At 30.1% G+C, this 25,487-nt stretch overlaps 1 protein-coding gene and 2 non-coding genes across 4 annotated transcripts in view; 2 read left to right on the top strand and 1 right to left on the bottom strand.

Annotated features, from left to right (window-relative positions):
- The window catches only part of LOC107436239 (photoreceptor-specific nuclear receptor), a 61,765-nt gene that overhangs the window by 30,227 nt on the left and 6,051 nt on the right, over positions 1-25,487 (top strand). The window contains exons 1-3 of one of the 2 annotated variants that reach the window (XM_071187090.1): positions 1,494-1,626; positions 3,047-3,292; positions 23,655-23,957. In XM_071187090.1, coding sequence (XP_071043191.1) covers positions 3,052-3,292; positions 23,655-23,957 — 544 coding nt within the window. In that variant the 5' untranslated portion in view covers positions 1,494-1,626; positions 3,047-3,051. Of the gene's footprint in view, positions 1-1,493; positions 1,627-3,046; positions 3,293-23,654; positions 23,958-25,487 lie in introns of those variants that run through there. The other variant, XM_016047873.4, reaches the window with a different exon arrangement.
- Positions 10,802-10,874, bottom strand: TRNAR-UCU (transfer RNA arginine (anticodon UCU)). Its single transcript has one exon. It is a non-coding gene; the product is annotated as a tRNA-Arg (tRNA).
- TRNAS-AGA (transfer RNA serine (anticodon AGA)) lies at positions 20,387-20,468 on the top strand. The gene has a single exon. It is a non-coding gene; the product is annotated as a tRNA-Ser (tRNA).

Raw genomic sequence — 25,487 nt, 5'->3', positions numbered from 1 at the left:
TTTATGTTGATATAAAGACATTTTCTTTTTATTTTCTCTTTAAAAAACTTATTAATAAATACTATATTTTTTAAAAGAAATTTTGATTGGGATTTTCACAGTCTCTGGTACCGAAAGATATTGACCTCCCCTCCTTTCTAGAGAATGGCCTTGATTGGAAAAACTAAAAATAATATTTTTGTTAGGTGATTTCAACCAAAATGGTTGCACTGGCGTTAGTTAGTTTTGTTCCCCCTGACTTTAGCAACATTGATTGGCAATTGGTGATTACTTTGAAAACATTGTTTTTACAATTTTTTAGTAAAGCACCTGCTGTTGATGAACTTTGTAAGCAAAATCGAGGGTTTTGATGTCCCACCTTTTTTTTTAGTTGATTTTTCTAATCGTTATTCAAGAATACATAACAACGAGAATAATACTGAAAAAGAAATAAGAAGAAATAGGTTAAAAACTTCATTCTAAAATAACAGCAAAATAGGCGGCTGCAGTCTGTCCATCCATTCAACTTTAAAGTTTAAGCAAAAGACCATTTTTTCCCTTTACGCTTTTGAAACCGTCGGCAACTAGTATGGTTAAAAAAACCAGGAATAAAAAAAATATAGTTTTTTTTAACCATTTGCAACTAGCATGGTTTCAAAACCGTATAAAAAGGAATACAGCTGGACGTTGGAGCTCGGCTTTTCGTTAGGTAATGACAATTGGAGTTAGGTTGTGGTTGAGTTGTGTTTTATTAAATTAACCGTGAAATTTAGTTTAGTTAGTTTATCTGCTTGTTTCACCTATCTTAAGAGAATGGAAATACTAGACTTTTTGTGTTAAGCATCGTTATTGCGTTGGAATCTATGATTGAACGAATGTATCGTATTATAATAGTCCAGGGTCTCAAATTGGAACTATTCATGTATTGAAGGAAATATTTTGGTGTCAACGCTGGGACTCGAACCCCGTTCCGTCGGTTATGAGATTGACGGATTAGCAATCTCAGCTATAATATGTACCCATCTGCAAAGAACCAAGTGGCTTCAATAATAAGTGGATCTTGTTGATGCGATAAAATTCTGCTTGTTTAACCGTATCTGGTAAAAGCAGTTAATTAATGGTTAACGGTATGAATACATCTTATTTATGGTTATTTGACTGTTTTGTTTGAATACGGTAAAATAATAATTGAATAAATTTTTAATTAACCATTTTTTCTGAGAAGATTGTAACAGTGTACAATTAGAAATTTCTTATAAAATCCTGAAAATGTCATGATTAAAAGGTTATCTTGAAATGAAAATCCTGAAATTTAAAGTTTTATAATTGGGTCAAAAGATATCTTTTATAAAATCATTTTAAACTTTGGCATTTGAATGTTTGACTGTAATCTGTAATCTCTCATATATATGCGCGTCGAAAAATCACACGGGGCAAAGGAATGTGGGAAAATTAACAGCCGCAGTGATTTTATATACTTTCTGATAAAGACTGTTTCTTTGATTTCTCATATCAGTCACTCAAACACTTTATAGCCTTGATTGATAAACACTTGAAACAATTTTAAAAAATATATATACAATATACATATTTTATTTTCTGATATACATATCTGTTAATATAAGTTGTATTTTCTCAAGAAATTAGGTAAGTAATTTTGAAATGTTTTGAAATAAACATTTAGTAATGAAATTTTCCAATTTATAAAATGACTATAATTAATAAACTATATTTATAATTAAGAGACTATAATTAATTATAATAATTAAAAGTGCACGAAACAATATTTTTTTCAATCTAAAAGAAAATTATTTTTTTTTCTCGATCATAAACTTAGTAACTTTTATTTGCTGATATGCATATCTGCTAATTTAAGTTGTACTTTTCCAACAAATTAAGTAAGTACTTTTGAAGTCCAAGGCTACGGAGTTGAGCATTGGTGGTCCTAAACTCAAGTTAGAATTCAACTTAATTCAAGTCAAGTGTAAATTTTAAATGAATGCATTTTATAAGATGTTGCTAAGTATACCTAGGAAATCGAGCCATTCATTTTGGACTTACCTTGTAGTTCTTTCTATTATCTACCACTTTGGCCTTAAAGATGCAATATTCTTGGACTTCAGATCCAAAATATAAACATTAATATTATATATATACCATAGTAGGCATATTGTGAACTTGTTTCGTGAAATAAATCCTGAAAGAAAAAAAAACACTTGTGCAACTAGTTTTAAATTTTTTTTTTATTGTATATAATTTTTTTTTTAAAGGATGCTTGGTTTAATGGGTTGTGAAAAGCGCGAAGCATGGATAAAATGAAGAGGGATTACAAGATCACTGGCTTTTTAATAAAATCAATTTTTTATTTTCTCTTCGATTTCGCACTTTTATATTTTTTTACATTAAATGTAAAATATTTTTGTTTATTGTAAAATTTGTTTATTTATGTAATTTTTCATGTGCTGTAAAAAATTGCTTTGCAATAAATCTTTCATATAACTATTTACTATAAGCCTTCACTGGTCTGGACTTATAATAACAGCTTGAACTAAACAGGTGAAAGAAGCAAAAAATTACAGATATTTTCTTACTAGCCAATGGTATGTGGGCTAGCTGCTAAATGCTAAAATATTAAATGTACTGTAGGCTTTTCTAATTATCCTGACGTATTGCAAATTGACAGATTTTTCAACTAGCCAACGATTGCAAGTAGCAAGATTTAAATTAATTTCGAGGTGAAAATTAGCGCTACTATTTATGTGCTGTGATATTTTGGACTGAACAAACCACATCGTCTGACTATGATCAAATATCCGTGGTGCATCTTCCTAAGTTTTAAATAAGCTGAAAGCCTGAAAAAATGCTGGTTCATTAGGCAATTTTGGGCGTGCTGTTCAAGCAATTTTAAGAGCAAACAACGAAATCCTTACACGTACTTCCACAAATCGGATTGGTAAAAGTACGTATATTGATTACGTAGGTTTATTGATGATTTAGCTAGTAAATTTTGATCTTTTTTTATTTATTTAGACAACTAATATAATGCGTGTAATTTTGTTTTTCATAGGAGACATGAATATGGTCTCGGAAAAACCGGAAGTGCTCTGTCGAGTCTGTGGAGACAAGGCTTCCGGTCGTCACTATGGTGTGCCCAGTTGCGACGGTTGCCGTGGGTTTTTCAAGCGCAGTATTCGCAGAAACTTAGAATACGTGTGCAAAGAACAGGGTAGATGTATTGTGGACGTTGCAAGAAGAAACCAATGCCAGGCTTGTAGGCTCAAGAAATGTCTCAGCGTATGCATGAGGAAAGAAGGTTTGTTGAATTTGTGCTGAGTAGTACCTTTACAATTTTTATAGCATGTACCTTTACCAATGCCAGGCTCGCACTCTTTGAAATTTCTCGGAAAAAGTGGTTAAATAACAATTTATTTCATGGTTATTTTACCATATTCAATCAAAAGAGTAAAATAATTATAAATAAAATAGTAGTCAAACCGTTAAGTGTGAAAAAAAACAGTAAATTAACTGCTTTCACCTAATATGGTTAAGCAACCAGAATTTTATCACACCAACTAGGACCACCTAATGAAGCCGCTTAGTTCGTTGCAACTTCGTACATATCGTAGTGGAGCAGGTTAATCTGTCAATCTCATGACTGGCGGAACTGGGGTTCGATTCCCAGTATTGACACCACAATATTTACTCCATTTCCTTCAACACACGAAGAATTTCCAGTGACCACCACTCTCCAATGTCCATTACCCTACGAAAAGCAGATTAGAAGATCTAGTTAAATATTATTTTTTACGTTTTTGAAAAATGCTAGTTGTAAATGGTTAAAAAACCATAAAGGTAAAAAACGTTCTTTACTGTAAACTTTAATCGGATGGATAGACAGTAGCCAGTTATTTTACCATAATTTTAAAATGAAAATTCCAACAGTGTGTAGGCTCAAGAAATGTCTCGGCGTATGCAGTAAAAAAGGTTTGTTGAAAATGTGTTGAGTAGTACCTTTACATTTTTAATAGCATCGTACCTTTACTCTTGTTGAATTATATGCAGTAGTGCCTTTTACGCGCAGTTTTCTCAGAAACTTAGAATATGTGTACAAAGAACAGGGTAGATGTATTGTAGACGTTGTATGAAGAAACCAATGCTTCAGGGATGGGAAGAATGCATGCATGCACAATGCATGAGGAAAGAAGGTTTGCTGAAGGCGTGCATCGTTGTAGCTTTACCTTTAACAATAGTACCCTTTATTTAATAGAATTTATGGTTAATATACGCATTATGTGTATTGAATATATTTTTGATGAATTTTTCGGTCTACAGGTTGTTGTTGGAACAGAAAATAATTTCTCTCCTTGTAGTATTTTGATACAATAAAATTCCGAATGAGCTGCACTTAACCATGCAAAAAGACTAAGATACAACCGATATTGAATCTAAACACATTGAGACTTTTGCGTGAGCATGTTTTTGGACAATTTCTTAGTTAGAAAATAATTCTAACTAATTTTTCTTAGTTAGGAAAATAAGCAAATCGCAATCCATGAGCTCAACTTTGTTTTTTTTTAAAATTTGTAATCATTTCTTTTATTCCAGAAAAGATTTTTTCTTTGTGCTCACGCAAAAAAAGAGGGAAAAAAACTTTCATATTGCCATTAAGCGTGGATTAAAACTCCCCTTTATTCAGTGAAAATAAGCAAACCGTTATTTGATCTTCTCAGCCGAAACAAATGATTTATGCCAATTCCCTACTAGTGAATTCTCTAAATCAATATAAGAATCCAGCTGACGAAAATAAAAGAATCAGGGTATAAAATATATGTAATATAATATAATAAAAAATGTAAATTAAAGGTGCATTAACTTATCAGCTAAAATCCCCTTATACCTTTTTTGGTTATAAACCCTACAAGGCCTGCAGCTAAAGCTGTAGGCCATAATTGCAATTGGCTGAACGTTACACTATAAGGGAAAAAAGGAACACAATAAACATTTTAACATCGTGAAAAATTTCTTTAAACGTAAACATAAAAAAAATTAATCTGACTTTATTTCTCAACCAAATACATTCCAGATCACCGTATACTACAACTTGAACAGCCATCCTTCCAACTTATAGGATTAAAGATGGTGTGTCATAAATATGTGGTTGTGAAATTTAAAAAAAAAAAAAAAACTCTTNAAAAAAAAAAAAAAAAAAAAAAAAAAAAAAAAAAAAAAAAAAAAAAAAAAAAAAAAAGAGTAAGAAAAAAAAGAAAAGAACGGCAGATGAAAAACGGTTATAAGAAAGTGGTTGCAAAATTTGCACCTCCGTAACTAAACTATAATCACCATCGTAACTAACTATGGTTCATGACGCACCATCTTCAATCCAATACGTTGGAAGTATGGTTATTAACATTGTAGTATTCTGAATTATAGTTGGTAAATGAACTGATCTTTTCTTGATTCGAAGAAATATCTAAAGATAGTTATGGTGTTTCCTTTTTTCAGTAATAGGAAGTATACAAATGGGTTCAACCATGTATGTATGATTTAACGTGTAGCGAATAGTAAAAGCTGTAGGCCATGTTACAAATGGGTTCAAGGATTTGTAACATGGCCTACAGCTTTTACTATTCGCCGTGTTGCATTAACAAAACCTCGCACCTTCAAAAAGGTATGTGGTGGTTGCTGATTAACACATTAATGCACTTTTTACTTCTTGTTTATTATATTGTAGCAAGGGAAACAGTTTAAATATTTAAAATAATAATAAATATTTTTTTGTAAGTCTACACAATGCTTCGTTGGAATAGCTTTTCAAACATTTTTCATTTTCCACAAACTTTATCTTATATTGACATTTTGCGCTATCATAATCAGAGCCATGACCCCTTGGGGACGGATGATTCATAAAAGCATTCGTGCAAAATCAGAATCAGGATGTAAATAAATTAAAAACGGTAGCTTAAATGTCAGCATTGCTAATTTGACAGACTTACCTTGCTTTTACTTTAATTCCTTAATTATTATTAGTTTAATCATATATATAATTAATGTTAGTTCAAAGTATAACTAAATAATTTTATTTTGAACTAAAGTAATGGTGAATTAAATAAATCAAACAATTATAACCCGCCCACTAATAAACTGTTAAAGAATTACTTAGATTACCAGTTTTATCTTTACGGTTTAATGCTGGTACGTATTTGTGATAGTCGGCTCGAAAGGGTTAAGGATGCTGGCTATAAATTTACAATTTTATTCTTACAGTTATAAATAACTTTAACGTGTACATAACAATTATATGAATAGTATATTATTCACTAAAAAGCGTTTTGTCATGTGATGATAGAACCTACGAAAAACAGTTGTAAAGATACAAAAAGAATTACAGCTATTTTACTTGTAAGAGAATTGCAGAAAGTACAATTTGAAATAGAAGTAATAGCTAGTACTATAAACTATTCACCATAATCATTTACAACCGCTGTTTCTTCGTTTCTCTTTTAGTTATTTATTTCGTTTATCACTGTCTCCTTTCAAAGCGTTCGATTAATAGTGCATTAAATTAATCTTGACGTTTGTATAACTAATTGTAAAATCAAATTATCTTTATTCTACTTCAATGAACAGTGAAAGGAAAGAGTGTTGAATTGAAGGATGTAGTAGATACTATAAAAGAAAAATTGAGTTGGGGGGGGAAGAAAGCCAGATTCCACCCTCCCCCTGCTTCTCACCTTTCTATGGTGAATGTCGAAAGGGCAAAAAGCTCCGTCAATACACTTTCTTGTTCGGGAGCGCGCCCTCCTGAGAAACCACATCTGCTGACACTTCTAATTGGTTGAAGCATCGATCTCAGTGACCGCCATTCCACACTGAAGCCACGCCTTCATTCTATTCAAGCTGTAGGGTTACAATATTTGGCTTCGTATCACCCATTTTTAAATTTTTTTTCACTTATCATCCGCCAAACATGTTGGGATAAATGTAAATCAGTGTTTCCCAAACTTACGCTGTGTTCCACCAATAAAAAAATGAATGTATTTTTGATTATAAAAAAATTGCACAAGAGGTACAAATCACAACTGGCTATTGACACCACTAATTATTAACTGTAAACTCTGCAAAAAATAGTCAATAGAAAAATACGTAATCGTAATTTTTCATGGCTAGCTTTGTTTTTAAATAAAAACTTGAAATTTTCGTTTGTTGCAAGCTGTTTCGCATAAAAACGCGTACCCTACTAAACTGTTCTCGTACCCCTGTGGGTACGCGTACCACACTTTGGGAAACACTGACGTAAATCAAACTACAAGGGCAACGAAATTGTGCTTAGATTTAGCGTTAATTTAATGTACGATTTTATGATTTTAAAAATCGTGAAGTAATGAAAAAAAATTGTATGACTCAAAATTTTGTGGCTCTGAGGATAGAGCGTTCACCTTTCAATGAGGGAATTTGAGTTCGTGTCTCAGCGATGGCTGGTCGATACGAATTCCGCACCCGGTTCGCACCGATACAGTGCTCACGGAAAAAAATCCTCAGTAATAGACGGATGATGGGTTAGAGCTAACAGTGGGAGATTTTCGTGGTTTTTCTCTCCATGTGACGCAAATGTTAGTTAGTTCCGTCAAAAAGTCCTCTACGTAGGCAAATTTCTCTCAATACTTGATCCAGCAGTTCCCTTGTCTCCAGGATTGGATTTAAAATTACAAGGCTGCGGAGTTGAACATTTGTAGAAGTAAACAAAAAATTGGATCGGCTGTTTAACGTCGGTTATGTAAAAATAAGATTATCGATTGAATATTTTTAGTTTTCAAAACAATAAAATAACACAAAATTAGAAAAATTTTGAAGACTACATTTAAGTACACTATAAACAATAAAATAATTTTAATTTTGTCTGAGATGAAAAACAAATCTTGGAACGCATCGTTTTCAGTGTTCAGTGAGATTTTGAGTCAGTGAGTCAGGGAGATTTTCAGTGATAATAACTACGGACAGAGTTTTATTTATTTATTATTTTTTTCCTGATTTGTTCGTTATCTGATTCGTTGACTCACACAAGCATTGATTTTATTATACACATTGAATTACAAACAAAATTACTGGATCATTTCATAATAAAAAGACATGACAGTCTAAATAATAATTTTTTTATATTTGCGNGATGAAAAGCAAAATATGGAACGCATCATTTTCAGTGTTCAGTGAGATTTTGAGTCAGTGAGTCAGGGAGATTTTCAGTGATAATAACTACGGACAGAGTTTTATTTATTTATTATTTTTTTCCTGATTTGTTCGTTATCTGATTCGTTGACTCACACAAGCATTGATTTTATTATACACATTGAATTACAAACAAAATTACTGGATCATTTCATAATAAAAAGACATGACAGTCTAAATAATAATTTTTTTATATTTGCGTCATTAATTAATCGATATATAAATAAGATATTGTTTTTTTCTTTTTTTAACTTTAGAAACCAAGGTTTATATTCTAAAACATAAATATAGCTACTATTAAGGAACGTTTTTCTCAACTAGCGTATAAGGAGGCAGCTGTGTACAGAAAGAACAAAAAATAAACCGAATAACTTTTGTTGTACTGATCGAACATTCTCGAACTTCGCGTCAATAAAATATTATTTACGAATATTAATTAAATTAAATATTAATTAAAGTGAATATTAATTAAAAAATATTATTATTAATTAAAATGAATTAAAAATATAATTATTAATTAAATTGTGAACTCAAGCGCAATAACGTACTTACTATCTTTTCTTTTGTCATAAATTTTGATTTTTGACTAAGCTGCAATGTTTAAAAAATGATTCCAATGGAAGCTTTTAAGCAAATCAAAATATTTTTTCAAACAATGTTAAAGTTCGTATTTTTAACAATTATTAACTACTATTTAATTAATTTATTTAAGAAAAATGGTTTAAAACTTTTCGAATTGTAAGGTACACAAATTTTAACCTCATTTTAAACGATGTAATAGGAAATGCAAAAGCAGATCTTGGAATAATCGTTTTCAAAAGATTTAAGCGGGAGATTTTCAGTGATAATAACTACGGAAGGAGTTTTATTTATTTATTTATTTTCCTTCCTGATTCGTTCGTTATCTGATTCGTTGATTCACACAAGCATTGATTTTATTATACACATTGAATCACAAACAGAATTACTGAATCGTTTCATAAATAAACGTCGTGACAGTCTAGAAAAACAGCAGGACAATACAGCATGACAGTCTTGATAATACATTTTTTACATTTGTGTCATTAATTTATCGATACATAAATAAAATATATTTTTTTCTTTTTTGAAATTTAAAAACCGAGGTTTATATTCTAAAACATAAATATTGCTGCTATACTACTTTATCAACGAGCGTACAAGGAGGCAGCTGTGTAACAGTAAAAACAAAAACAAAAAAAACTCGAATAACTTTTATTGTACTCTACGAATATTCTCGAACTCTGTGCCAATAAAATATTAATTATGAATATTAATTAAATTGAATATTAATTAAAATGAATATTAATTAATATGAATATTAATTAAAATGAATATTAATTAATATGAATATTAATTAATATGAATATTAATTAAAATGAATATTAATTTTAAAAAAATATTAATATTAATTAAAATGAATATTAATTTTAAAAAAATATGAATATTAATCAAAAATATGAATATTAATTAAATTGTGGACTCAAGCGCAATAAGGTACTTACCATCATTTTCGTTTGTCATACATTTCGATTTTCGACTAAGCTGCAATCTTTAAAGAATGATTCCAATGGAAACTTTAAAGCAAATCAAAATATTTTTGCAAACAATGTTAAAATTCGTATTTTTAACAATGATTAACTTTTATTTAATTTATTTATTTCAAAAAAATGGTTGAAAACTTTTCGAATTGTAAAATATACAAATTTTTACTTCATTTTGAACGATGCAATAGGAAATGACCAAATAAGAAAATTAAGCGAAAATCAGTCGAATAATGTTTAAAAAAATTTTTCTTTTTTAAAACACATTTTTTTTTCTAATTTTGTAATTTATAAACTATTTTGCCGATTTTCTTCAAATTTGGCATTTTGTTATTTAAATACTAAGTTTAATATTGTAATTCCGTAACTTTATTAGAATTTGGTAATTAACACATTTGAGGACATCTTTTTGATTGACAAGGGGATTGCAGATGGGCTCATAGTTTGTAAAAATTCAATCATTAGAATAAAAGTAATACAGATTGATCTCACTCTCTTTTTTGCTCAATAAACAATAAGAAAAATTAAAATATAATGACATAATTACAAAACTTGGAGCAAAACCTGCTTCAGTGGCAATGTTCTCTTTTAATAAAACACTTCGTTTTTTTTCTTCCTTTNATCTTTTTTTTTTTTTTTTTTTAGAGATTAAAAGTAGAAAATTATTTTAATCTTGTTATTTATTTTGCAAAATTGAGGCAATGCTGCATCATATTTTGTATCGATAAGAAATCATTTGATTGCATTTTTTTTTTTTATTTATTTTTTTTTTTTAAATCTGAAAGTGGTAGCTAACAGTTCTCTTCTGTTTGTCGATTCTACCACATCTTTTTCTGAAACATTTTTCTGGTCACTACACTCTACAAGAAATGGATTAGACAAACTTGAAAATAAAAATGAAATGCCTCTATATAAAATTGATGGGAATTGATGGGCAGAGTAGCTTCATATATTTATGATAATTAGATAAGGAAACATTGATCGTTATCAAACTTTTTATTCGTTGAGATTTTTAAAAAGTAAAGCTCACTTCGCTTCACCCTTGCCGGGATTCGAACCCGGGACCTTTGGATTAGAAGTCCAACGCGCTATCCACTGCGCTACAAGGGCTCAACGGGTTATCGTAGGTAAGATTACAGCTTGGCATAGGAATCGTATAGGATTAGGTGGTCAAGGATTAAGGCGTCGCTTTAAAATACAACCCATAATATTTTGATGCATAACTAGAATCTTAAAAATAATCGAAACTTCATAGATATATATATCTTTTCCTTATTTTGTTTCCCNATAAATATTATTAAATGTCCAAATATTATCCAATATATGTTTTCTTTTGTTTTCTGAAAAAAAATTCGATATTAAGTTTTATGTAATTATAACAGGAAACTTTGAAGTTAAGTTTCATGTAATTACAGAGATAGTATGAAGACAACAATATAATAGCCAATAAGTTCGGCATACAATTAAGCTTTATTTCATGTAATTTGAAAACTTTATTTCATGTAATTTTTGTCTTCTTGATTGGGTTCAAAGTCTAAGTCACAAGGTCATAGTAGAAGATTAGTAGTTGTAAATCCAAAATTGGGTCGGCTGTTCAACGAAGGTTATATATACATATAAAAAAAAGATACTAAAATTGAGTCGTTGTGGCTCAGGGGAGTTAGTGACTTATTAGTCTCCCAATGAGGTGAACCGTGTTCGAAATCCAGTGATATCTGGTCGATACGAAGTCAGCACCTGGCTTGCACCGACCAGAGTGCTGACGTAGAATATCCTCAGTGGTAAAAAGATCATGGGTCAGAATCCCCTTGCAGTCAGGCTAACCGTGGGAAGATTTCGTTCTTTTCCTCTCCATGGCACGCAAATGCTGGTTAGTTCCTATCAAAAAGTCCTCCGGGAAGGCAAATTTCTCCCGATACTTGATCCAGAAGTTCCTTTGTCTTCTGGACTGGGTTAAAAATTACAAGGCTATGGAGTTGAACATTGGTAGTCGTAAACCCGAAATTGGGACTGCTGTTCAATCATGGATATTAAATAAAATAAGATACTAAAATTTGATTTTGTTAACAGGCCTAAAAATTTAAAACCAAAGCAGGAGAGGAAACTAGCAATTTTTAAAAAAAGCGAGGGAAAAAATGGTAAAGTTACGGTAAGTTCTCTGTAATGATTAGAAGAAGAGGGGGTTTTGGGTTTAGCAAGAGCTGAATCAACTCTAGAAGAGTTAAATTCGAAGTTTATGGAAGAGTCAACTCAAAGGTAAAGTGCGCGGAAAACGAAAGTATGAAATGCGGAAATTTTCTAACATTTAAGGTGATTAGAATTAACGTCAGAGGGCAAAGAGACTGCAAAATGTTTACGACAAACAGAGGAGGAAAAATGATCAAGCTATTTAATTACAAGAAGATTTAAAAAGTTTAAAGTAAAATTAATTTTCGATTCTAAAATATATTAATTGATGGGGTCAACCTAGTTGACAGCAGAAAGTAACTGTTTTCTAGGTCAAACGTATCTTCACCATATCTTTTCCACCATAAGAGTTTAAACAGTTTAAAAACTTTTAATGAGATAGAGATTTGCCCATGGCTAAGCCATGAATTTGTTTATATAAATTACCATTGAATTGAAAAGCAGTTTGCCGAATACAGGAATTGACAAGGGAGTCTATATCTTTAATTTTAATGAAAGAGTAGTGAAATTCTTGCAACGGTAGTTTTAAACAATCAATCAATAGTATTAGAAATGGGGACATTAATGAAAAGAGAAACAAGAGAGAGATAGTTTTGTTGGAGGGGGGGGGGGAAGAGAGATGATACAATAATGTTTATTTTTTTTTTTTTTACTGTTTAATGATTAATTAAGGCAATGAAGTGTATTCTTATAAATTTGTATTCTCCAATTTGCTTAATATTTCCAAATTCATAAATACAGTCAGACCTCTATTTAACGAAGTCGCTGAATCCTGATAATAAGTCCGTTATATGGGAAATTAGTTAAATAGAAAATAACCTTTTCAAATACTTAAACAACACAAAACAAGTTTTAAATTCATAAACACTAGTCATAATTGAAATAGCAATTGATACACCTTCATCTCGTAAACTAGTATTTACTCTTTATTTTATAAATCTTAACAGTAAAAAAAAATCTGCATGGAAAACAAGAATAGAGCAAAACATTATCCATTGTTACACTATCATGTTACATACATTTTCCACTAAAAAAAGATAAATTTATGAATAAAATTATCTCTGCTTTTATTATAAAAGTAATTTTAAGCATATATTACCACATGCGTTCTTAAGTTTAATTGTTACTGATGAAATTCGTTAATTTTTCTTTCGAAATGCGAACAAAAATGGAAAGGGATTTTACTGCTTTCTCTAAAAGTTAAGTGGCTTCGAAAATCAATTCAAGTTCATTTTCCCAAATAAAATGCGTTAACAAGTTTGAAATGCTCTGAAATATTTTGGGAAATAGGGAAAGTGAATTTCAAGGAAAAGTTCGTTAAATAGAAAATTCACTTCGCTATTTGGAAGTTTTTTTACGAAGAAATTTCCAAAACGTTCGTGGTTACTCGAAAAAAAAATCGAAAAATAGAGAAATTCGCAAATTGGAAGTTCGTTAAATAGAGGTCCGACTGTATATCAAGTTGCAAGTACAGACTTTTTAACTTTACAGTGAAAGCTAATAACAAGAACTTTGTATCTTCTTTACTAGAAGATTAGCAACTCTTTAAATTTTCTAAGGACTTCACAAACCCTGCAGATATAACTTGACATAAAACGAAATTTTCGTTTTTATTTATTTCATAAAAGTTTGAAACTACTAAAAAAAAAATATATTTTTCCAATTTCTTTTTTTTCCCTCAAATTAAACTTTTACTTCAAATTTAGAATTTTCCTAAGGGTTATTCTTTTTCCAATTTTTTATGACTTTTACTCATGTATTTGCATTTTTAAAAAAATAAGCGTATTTTAACGTCTGTCTTAAGCATTGATCATACTTTTGTCTGTAAAAATAAGCACATCACAAACCCCTTCCCTTCTTTAAGTGGATTTGAAAAGGAACGAACGCAACATTTATGTAGCTATAAATTTTTATCACCACCAAAAATTCCTAACCCGTCTTTCAAAAGTAATGCGTATCTCGTTTTTCAATTTAGATCAGACAAAAACAAAAAAATTTACCCCTTTTTTTCTACTTGAAAAACGTAACTATAAAATTTTTAATTTTAACTAAATTGGGTACTTGCAACTTGAGAATAAGAATACGTGATTAGGCCGAACCATGTAATTTAAAGCACATGGTTGAGCCCAATCACGAGGTTGTGCTTGGCAAGTTAAAATTACAGCAATTAGTCTTGGTTTATTATCACGCTGAATCGATTTTTAGGGCCCTGGGCTCATCCCCAAGAGTTCGTGGGCGCGATCCCCGTCGACCGAAGACTCCCCGTGTAGTAAATGGTGACTGATGCACGTTAAATCGGTCGAGTCGCAAAGTCCTCCATGTTCCCATAACAAATCAATACCTCTGGGGGTACTGATCCAGAGGTTTCCTTGTCTTCTGGATTGGTTAGAAATTACACGGCTATGGAGCTGAACATTAGTAGTAATAAACCCAAAATATTGGATCAGCTGTTCAACGACGGATATAAAACATAAAAAAGTGACGTCATACGTGCGTGTCGAACCTGATTGGCTTCTGATTCGTGGCGTAAATGATTACAACAATTTACGTACGGTGACGTTGCTTGCAGGTATATTCAATTGGAACTAATATACTGTCATGTAAGTGAAAAAACAGCGTAAGTGCTTCACGATAAATTTTAAGGAAAGCGGCCTGACAACTATTTTTTTCGTTCTGCTTACAAAGTATTTCATGTAACTTATGTAAAGAAAAAAGAATTTCTTTCTTTTTTAGATATGTTACTTATCACACGAAAATGTGTTACTATAAATGTTTTGTCGTCAATATGTTACACGTCAGTATGATTATAAGTTATTATTTTTTTATGCAGTGAACTCTCACTACTACGATATCCAATACAACAATAAGTACCTTTATTACGATAATGTTTCGTAGTTCGACGAACTTACATATGAATTAATGTCATGTTCCTCTCAATATTACGATGCTCTCTGAAACATTAAACCTCCATAAAGCGTTTTTTTTTTCTTCCTCCAAATTCCACACTCATTTTCTTCATTTATTATTGGTTGATACTCTCTGAAGCATTAAACCCCTAAAAAGCGATTTTTTTCCCCTCCAAATTTCCCCCTTATTTTCTTCATTTATTATTGGTTTTCAAATAATGTTAAAAATCTCATTTTATCATCTTTTGCCATTTTTTCCATCTTTTCTGACAAGAGAAGATTCACTGTTGACCACCCCAAGTGCATCCATTCTTAGAATTCCCTCCCTTATCTCCTAAGAAGTCACAGATGCAACATTCCTGTCTGATTTCATTTCCTTCATGTTAAAAGCTAATCAGCTAGAGGGTGGGTGGAGCTTGGAGCACCATTCACAAACGAAAATCATTTTTGTGCTTTGGATTCAATGCATACTTTGCTAGTTGACTTGACAGTAAAAAAAATGAATAAACAAACAAAAATATCAGATTATTTTCAATAAAAACGATTTTCAGGTATGTTTAGGATCTTATTTTCTGAATTTCTTTCAATTGTTTTTAATATTTAACTGTAATTAACACTCTGCAAAATTATTTTTGTGCATAATATATAAATACATTTATAGTTAATACATATATAAAATTTAAATTATAAAAATTATATATAGGCTCTCGATATAACAATATGTCCCTCTAAAACAGAGGTCGACAAAGTGGTCTATATAGACCCCCAGGGGCTATTTAACATAAGCGGGGGTCGATCTGAGCCAGGGGGTTGAATGGGGGTCGATCCGCACCGGAAGGGTCGATTGGTCGAAGGATTATCAGTATTTTTCAGATATGTGACAATTAGAAATAAAAGAANACTCACTGCTGACCACCCCAAGAGCTTCCATTCATAGAATGTAACATTACTATCTGATTTCATTTCTTTCATGTTAAAAGCTGATCATGAGTCACAAATGACCACAAGCATCACATTAACACCTGAAAGAGAACTTTTTCTATAGAGGGTGGGTGGAACTTGGAGCACCATTCACAAATGAAAATCATTTTTGTGCTTTGGATTCCATGCATACTTTGTTGGTTGACTTGACAGTAAGAAAAAATGAATAAACAAACAAAAATATCAGATTATTTTCAATAAAAACGATTTTCAGGTATGTTTAGGATCTTATTTTCTGAATTTCTTTCAATTGTTATTAATATTTAACTGTAATTAACACTCTGCAAAATTATTTTTTTTGTATAATATATAAATACATTTATAGTTAATACATATATAAAATTTAAATTAAAAAAAAAATATATGTTGGCTCTCGATATAACAATATATCCCTCTACAACAATATATTTATTTGGTCCCCAAAATATTGTTGTAACGAGGTTTTACTGTATGACAGTTATTCACCCGGATACTCCGCACTTTCTCCCTGTCCCCTGCAAATACGCTATAACGAGATTCCTCTTCATTTTGATTTTTTCCTTCTTGTTTCACACAAAGGTTTTTTTTTTTTTTAAATAATTAATTAAATTTGCTGCGGGCAGGGGTGACAAATTATTGACGGTGTTTAGGTCCCAAAGCGCGTTTCAAAGAATCAGAGTTAATTCGATGATATCAAATTGGCGACAATTCCTTCTTTGCAAATTGTAGCAAACCTAATTTCTGTCCTCCATTTTTTTTGCTTTTCTTCTTGGCGATGAAGTGAGGAAAAGGGGGGGAAAGTCGACAGGTCTTGTTTGAATGCTAGGTGTTGTATTTAGTGCATCGGAGGATGAAAGGAAGCTTTGAGAACAAAAAGAGGAGGATCTGTAAAGTGACAAATCCGGAGACCATATGGTCGTCTCCCAATCGGATTTGGAAACTAGAAATGGCTCCGACCACGTTTTGCACTTAAGACTAATCACATAGAATATTGGTTATTTCTTCAAACGAAAGAAAAGAAATCTTTAATCGTTTTGGAAATTTTATTTCTCCCGAAAGGATTTATTTTTGAGAAAAATGTTCCAACTTTTGATGGGTTTTTAAAGGATTAAAAAGCCCTGACGATAAAAAATTGTTGAGGGAAAGACAGATCAGAGAACGAAAGCATGTAAGATGCTATTTTCAAAATCACATTCAAAATTGTTAAAATGTCCAAATCAATTTAAATTTAAAAAAAATAAATAAACTAATTTGAGACAAAATTTCGAAACATAATTGTAAAATAAAAACGTATACAAAGCATTCGTACTCTATTATTGAAAACGCTGCTTTAAGGTTATTTTTCGAAGGTTATTATTAAGATTGAATTTCAATTATAAAATTTTAATATTGATGGTTTTATAGAAATTATTAACGGTTTTTAAAAAAAGATGTATTTTAAAAAGTTCTTTATTAAATATTAAAAGAATTTTAGCCAAGGATTAGCCCGAATTAGATTTGCACTTGGTAAAAATATAAATTTAGTTAATGACGAAATCTTTAATAAATTACTTTTTAAATGTTTCCTTTATTATTATTTTTTTCTTCTGCTTTCTTTGTATTTTTTATAAAGTAAATTACCGGTATCAGAGATTACCGACCCATGGAGTAAGGCCCACAAGTCACCGACAAAATACTAGGATTAAAGATACAAAAATTTTATATTTACAACTAGTCAAAAATTATACATTTCCGCTATTACGACAATTTTCCAATTTCGCAGTCCGTAGACTAATATTAAAAATGCAAAAAATGTATGTTTATTACGCGTTAAAAATTACACTGCGACAAATTATTATTATTATTTTTTTTCTTTATGGAAAATACATCTGCTGTTTAAAAGAGGAATAATATACGAAAAAGGGCTAAACGGCAGACGTTTCTTTTTCTTTGTAACTGTAACTTCGTTGATCCCTTGAAAGTTCACTATTAGAATTAACATTCAGTGTTATCAATAACTTCAAAAAACTAATGTACAACAATTCATTTCTTAGTTTTTTTTTTATTTGTAGAACGAGAATCAAGCTATAACGTCAATCCCACTTGTTATTGTGAATTGTCGTTATAATGAACCTTTACAAAAGAGTTAGCATATTATGGATTTATTTAAAATTTTTTGCGACGAAAGATGCTTTTAAAACTTGTTTCACAATAAAATATAGGCGCTATTTGTTTTTTGTAATTACATATTTAGAAATAGTACTAGAAATTTTGAAAATTTCTTATTTTGTACAAATCATATAAAAACCAGCAAATAATCTGTGCACCCTTATGTTAGATCGCTATATACACCAGTCTCCACGTTTTCTTTTTCTGAACTTTTTAAATATCACGCCTTGTTCCTGTCTGTTATCCTATACCAATTATATTTCTGGCGTTGCACTGTGGGCCAGAAGACCATAATCTTTGGCCAAAAATCAAAAATTAAATTTTCAACTAAAATATGTGTAGGCAGTTTTAATATAGCCCAAATTAAATATTCATAATCATCCCAAACATTATAATTTACTTTTTGGACCGACAAGAGTACAATGTAATGAAAAATATGTTTAAATTTTTTTTTTTAAATGTAACTTTCAAATTTTTATTTCAGAAATTAGGAATTTCACTTTACTGTTGCATTTTTGTCAGAGTAATTAGTCTGAAATTATAGTACAATTTTTCAATTTGTTGGATTAGTTAATACTTATAGTTTATACTTATAGTTAATACTTATAGTTGGATTAGACAAACTTATAGTTTATATCTTATCATTTGACATTTTACAATGTTTGAAAGACTTTCGAAGCTTAAGTTCCAAAAAGTTCCACGAGGTAATTAGCTAAACTTTTTTTTTTGTTGTTGTCTTCTTTGATGTTTCTTCTTTCGAAAAAACCTGCCCCATTTTGCCCGTATTGAAAAGGTGGACTAAATATACCGAAAAGCAAAAATTTTATATTTTTTTAATGTTTTTCCGTTATTTTGTAATTAATTCGAGTTATTTTGCAATATTACTTCGGAAATATAATTTGCTTTTCATTTTTCATGTAAAATTACGCAAATTATTATATTTTCGTTGCTATATTTAAATATTTAAACGCACTATATTATTTTTTTTATTTTTGCTCGCCATACTTCAGCCGCCATTTTTTTTTCAGGGGGGGGGGGGNGGGGGGATATTTTTAGCGTATTTCAGAATTTCAACTATGCATTCAATTTATCTGCTCATAAGAAACCCTAAATAAAAAAATAAAAAAGTTTTGAAACAAATTTTATCGAAATACTAATTTTGGCCACGAAACCTTGGAATGCTGGCCCACTGTGCGTTGATCAATTTAGTTTTATTTCTTTATTTGCATATCTAATTTCATAAGTGGAAAGTATTAACTTTGCAACAAAAGGGCTATTTCGATGTTAAGACATAAACACAAATTTTAAAGCCAGATATAAATATTTGATTTATAATAAATATTTAATATTATAAATATTATTATAAATATTTAATGTTATAAATATTATTATAAATATTTAATGCATAATTATTATAAATTATTATTCCTCATATTTCGGCGAACATGAATGAGCTGATTCTTTTAATAACGAAATCATTTTGCTACCCATTTTTGCAATTTGAAATTATTAGAAAGCTATTTAAAAGTATCGTCGTACAGCCGTACAGGGTCAACCTTTTTAGACGCTATTTATTTCGATTTTACGAAATTAAAATATTTATTATTATCTAAAGATTTTCACCAATATTTTAGCACCAAGAGAAAATTCTCTTGCAAACTTAACGTGCTGCCATCTCTTAAGATAAAAACAAACAAATCTAAAATATTTAATTCTTCAAAATGTTTCTTATATTTTATTATTTTTTCGAATTTTTTGACATTAGAAACATAAGGTGTCGTCGTGCTCGGCCTTTTTTTTTTAAAAAAAAAATAAGTAACTACTTTAAACCGTTTATTTGGGAATTGACTATGCTACGTAAAAATGATTTAATTTTGAACAGAAAATGATCATTATTAATTTAAAGCACAATAATTAGAGTAATATAAAATTTTATTTGTTGCCTTTTGTTAAAACATATTAAATAGTTAACTTTATACGGTTAAAATCATTTTTTAACTTTTTTAAATTATAAATTAAACTTATTCAAAACAATAATTCTTGTAAAAATTGTATCAATATTTTTTTTTTCCTCTTCTTTTAAAAAAATTCTTTGGCTATTAAACTACGGAAAAATTTCTATTTGCTTTAGTTTAAAATTAGAAAGATTTAATGAAAAAATAAATCAGCTACTTGAATATTTTATTCTATAGAAGAGATATCTTTATTACATGCATTTATACTAGAATTAAATTACTAGAGAAAACTGTGAAGGCAAAATTGTTGTTATATTCCTATTATTAGACTTATAGGAGAAAGAAAGAAGGAATGAAAGATTAAATTTCAGCTAAGTCATTGTTAAAATTCAAAAACACGCCCCGAAAACTATTACAGTTAAGATTAAAATTAGTTTATGTATACTTTTTACAAAATTACAGATGTGTAGTCGTGGCCGAGTGGTTAAGGCGATGGACTAGAAATCCATTGGGATCTTCCCGCGCAGGTTCGAATCCTGCCGACTACGAAAGTACTTTTTTTTGCTCTGCTGGATGTTAATTAGTCAATTAATAGCTGGATGTTAATAAATGAATAATTTCATGCATGAATTTTTTCTTTCGATTTTTTGAATCTTTAAGAGTCATGATCTTAAAACGAAAAAACTTTCTTAACTTTAATTTCGAGTGATTTTTTTTTTTTAACTTCATTGATTACAACCTTTACGAACCTAATTTAAATATTATTCCAATATTGGGCAAAACTAGAAAAATTTGTTTCCGGTCAGTGGCCAGTTAAAGGTATTTTTAACTTTGGCTTATTTTTAAGTATTTTATAAACCATTTTTAACTTTAGAAAGTATTTTTAACAAAAATTAAAAATCCTAAGCAGTTAAACAAAGAAACTATTTATATTATTAATGTAAAGCATTTCTCAAAATAAATTCCATTTCAAATTCAAAATGAAGAAAAATATTCCAGATATCTCCAAGTAGTTATATTTAAAATTTAAGCACAGTATTTAACAATTTTAACTTAAGTGTAGGCTAATAATGTAAATATTTAAGTTTTTAATAATGTAATAATGTAAATGCTCAAGTTTTTAAAGCAATTATGCAATATAAAATTAAATTAACAATGTCAATAAAAAATTTCAAAAATAAATTTAATCGTTCCAAAATAAATTTGGGATAAGGGCAATCATAATGAATCAGATTACTTTTAATATTATCAACCATACATTTAAAAAAAAAAAAAAAATGCAATATGAAACTAGCTTAAACTCAAATAATAACCATTGATAACCAAAATTTTAGTTCCCCTGAAATTTTAAAGCAGCTTTAAATAACTTTCCAGGGATGGTTGCAACTTCTTCGCGTAAATAATACGAAAAAAAATGGAAGTACGTGTTTTGTGGCATGGGATGCATTTTCGGCGAAAAAAAGCGATTTTTATCGCTATTTTTTTTATATTCAATCGTCATGTGACCGTTAATTCTGCCATCAAACAAATTTTTTTTTTCTCTCTCAACAACTCTACTGACAAGGGGGGGGGGGGGGGAAATTAAAAACATGTTTTTAATCATATTTTTTCAATTTTCATAAGTAGATTATGAAAAACATCTTAGATTATTTACTCTACTCGGCATTATTCTTCAAAACATTTAATTTATAAAGCTCTCATCTAATTAGAATTTGAGAAATATACCACGTGGTATTTTAAATTATTGATCTATTTCTGACAAAATTATACCAAGACAATTCTGAAATCGCCATTTTTTTAAAGGTAGATAACTTTGTTTGCACTTTGTAGGCACTTTTGTTTGTTTTCAGATTTTTACTAAATATCTTTGTTTTGCGTATTTAACTTTCAGCGAACTTTTCAGTACTATCCATACAGGTTTTCGGCAGCTTGAACAATAATTAAAGTAAAATTTAAAATTCTAAAAACAAATAGAATTAAATGAAGTATCTAAAATTATTGCCTGTAAAATTTCATTGCGTTGCTTTTTAAAAATATCTTTGGAGGTTTCTAACTGCAATCAAGCACTATTTGTCTTAATTTAATAAAGCTACGCTTTCATATTCGTCCTTTTCTGAGAGCTATAGTGCTGCGGGCTATGGAATGATAGTTTATTATCAAGAGCTCGTTAAAAGAACAATAAAAAATCGATCAAACAAAAATCAAACATATGTTCAACAATCCATAGAGCCTCCAATTTACTCTGATGGGAAACGTTTAGAAGTGGATTTAAAGTGTAAACAATCTACAATTAAGTGTCTCTGTTATATTTTTCATTTGCGCTTCTTTGTTTCTTTTTTTTAAATTTAATTATGTTATATCATAAATTCTATGATAAACAAAGTAAAGAAGAATCTATTCTGATAATTTATTTTCAAAACATTCACGTATAGTAGCTATAAGCAACTAAGCAATAAAAGTTATTTATTCTTCTGTTAGTTTAAAAAGAGTAATGGGGTTCAAGTCAAACTTATTTATATCCAACAGGAAAATAAATTTAAGAGCCAAATAAATAAAGTGTAGTTAAAATATTTAAATAGAACCATACTTTATTTTAGGTGCTAAGGTCTTCTACTTTTGTCTCGTCTTCTTTAGACAAAATCTTCTTTTGTCTTAATGACATGCTAAATCAATGGTGCCTAATTTTTTTCGAATATGGAACCCTAAATGATCGATTTTTTTCTTCTTTTTTTTTGCAGAACCCTGAGACAAAATAAATCAGTTTATAAACAAATGGAAATATTTTATGATTGAAATTTTAATAATTAATTTGAAAATATTTAATAAATGAATAAAACTGAAATTTTTAATGTTATTGTTATATCAATCTTATTATATGTTAGACAGTTAAATTTATAGGTCTGAAGCAGCATTTAGTCTTCTCATTTGATTTTAGTGCATAAACTGTGTTGAGGGGGTCGATATGTGGACTGTATATACGATTGATTAAGTACAAACGATAACTATTTAACAATTTATTAACAAACGATGAATGACGCCATTTGAAGACGTCCGACGATATCAAAAACAACAACAACAAGAGCTCTTCTTTTCGCCAAATGAAAAGATAAACGAAGCCAAAGCCGATAGAGGCGCCAACAAACTGATTATACTAAAGCTTGGTTTTCACATTGAAATAAGGTGAAACAGAGGACCAAAATAAATGTTGAAAATGGCTATTATGGAGACATATTTCTTCGTTGTTGAATTTGGTTATTTTCACTCTATGTAATTAATATTCTATATTATTGCAATTTTTCAATATATTGTTATAACAATTTTTTTAAGTTTTACTTCTTTTCTTCACAAGCATTTTAATGAAATAATTTCATAAAAATAACGAAAATATTAAATAAATAATGGGCAATTAAACGGATAAAATTTAATTATAGGTTTCAAATAACAGGTCACAGAATAAAAAAAAATTCCTAACTCTGGAAACCCCTGCGATCCTTCAACGAAACCTTAGTTTGCCACGGAACACGATTCAGGAACCGCTGCTTTAAATCCTTAAAAAAAATTTTTTTTTTAAAAACTTGAATTCCTTTATAGGATTAAAATAAAGCATTTTACTTAAGGATTTCAAAAAGCTTCCTAAATTCAGGAAGAAAAAAAAAGTATATATATATATATATTTATATNTGCTTCTATGTGCTTTCTACTTATATCTACAATAAATTTTTCTCTTCTTTCAGCTGTTCAACATGAGAGGGCTTCTCGGTCTCAACCCAGAAGACGTTCAAGGTTGGTCACCAGCTCTTCAGACGCTTCGCATTGTTATGGAAACTCTTTAAGACCTGGTTCTCAGAGATCCACCATTTTGAACAATGTCTCGCTGGGCGTTGGACCATTCTGTACGTCTGTCGCTTCAGATGTCGGAAGGTTGCCTCCACCCTCCTTGTTGTCACACGTCAACACAAGCATTCCAGTTTCTGTGCCGTTATCTTTCAGGAGAAATGACGAAGAGACTCAAGCCGAAATATCAAGACCAATGCATGGTAAGTGTAGTGAAACATTTCAATAACAGCAGGTTGTATGCCAGGGAGGAAGATCATTAAGTTTAAGACTCCGTAACTTCGCGGCCAACAGCAATGCGATTAGAATTGTGCACCGGCTGTATTTACGTACTAGTAAAGCTGGCACCCATCTATTTGAAGTTTTGCGGGTTTTATAGCGAGAATGGGGATCGAACCCCAGCTCTTCGCACTGAAAGTTAAGTGAGTGCCATAGCAGATCATTGTAAGTATACTTGCAAACTAATTTTTTGCGTCTGAAGAATAAAAAATAATGCTGAAAACGAGCGACAAAAAATTTACTTTATTTAATTTATTCTGTTTTATTTTATTTTATTATGAATAATAAATCAATTTTTATTTATGATAAAATGCTATTATAATAAATTTCATTGAAATTATAATAATAATAACGGAGGAGAAAAGCGGTTCAGCAACAAGTTCATCAATAGGATTAGATTGCCTACCTATAAATGAAGATATACATATATTTTAGAACGTACTACGTGTTTCAAAACCTTTAGGAAAAAAAAAAAAGTTGAAACATCAATAATTCATCAAAAGACCAGTGCTGGAGAGTATCTACCACGAGGCGGGATAATCCCCAGGGACCCCCAAAGTTCACAAGTTTACAGAAGTATTATAAGAATGAAGGTTATTTTAATTTTCTTGTTTCATTCACAATTTTTTAAATTTGGTTAGAAAATTTTCATCCCCAACCCGATTTCTTACGGACAACATTTCCTATTGTAAAGTTATTTCCCATCCGGTATTAGATTCATTACAGGTCGATTAATGTTTACGAAACAGATAATCGACGTTCAAGCAATAACATATATGATATAAATTACAAATCTTTGAATTTTAAAACATGTAACAAAATAGTTTATTGAAGGGGGAGGATGTGTGATTAGTCAAAATCTGGCATGCAATGGTTAATAGAGAAAGATTAATTGGTTGACGAATATTTCAGTAAATTATATGGGGACCCAACTTCGAGTGATTACCTCAAAGCCCCAAAGAGTCTAACTACGCTGCTGGTGGAGCAGTCGAAATTTGAAGTCCTGTAATCCTATTTTTACTTTTTCGTTCATTTTCCGTAATCATCGCAACCCGCGTCTGTGCTCGATCGTCACAGATTTTTCCCCCCTCTTCAGTGGACGTAATCAGTAATCAATCTTCAATTGTCAAAATCGGAGAAGGAAAATCGGAGAGGTGAAGGACTAAGATGAACTTAGGAGAGGGGTGCTAGAGGATTATCCTTTATCGCTTCTTACTTGCCAATTATTTGACTTAAAACTAACGCCAAGCAAATGATGTTCACAGTGTAATCCAGGTGGNAAAATGTATTGCAATCAACTTTAATTTAAAATGACTTTGATCGCCACTACATTTAAATAAAACACAAATATTCTTTATAAGTAAATGTTCGTTTAATCACATCAAAATTATAAAGTAAGAGAAAAAAAAAAACTTCTGACACTAATTGTTGAATTATGTATCCTATTATAATTT

Source organism: Parasteatoda tepidariorum, chromosome 1, assembly GCF_043381705.1.
Source record: "Parasteatoda tepidariorum isolate YZ-2023 chromosome 1, CAS_Ptep_4.0, whole genome shotgun sequence".
Taxonomy (NCBI): Eukaryota; Metazoa; Arthropoda; class Arachnida; order Araneae; family Theridiidae; genus Parasteatoda; species Parasteatoda tepidariorum.
This window is presented reverse-complemented; position numbering and strand designations above follow the sequence as displayed.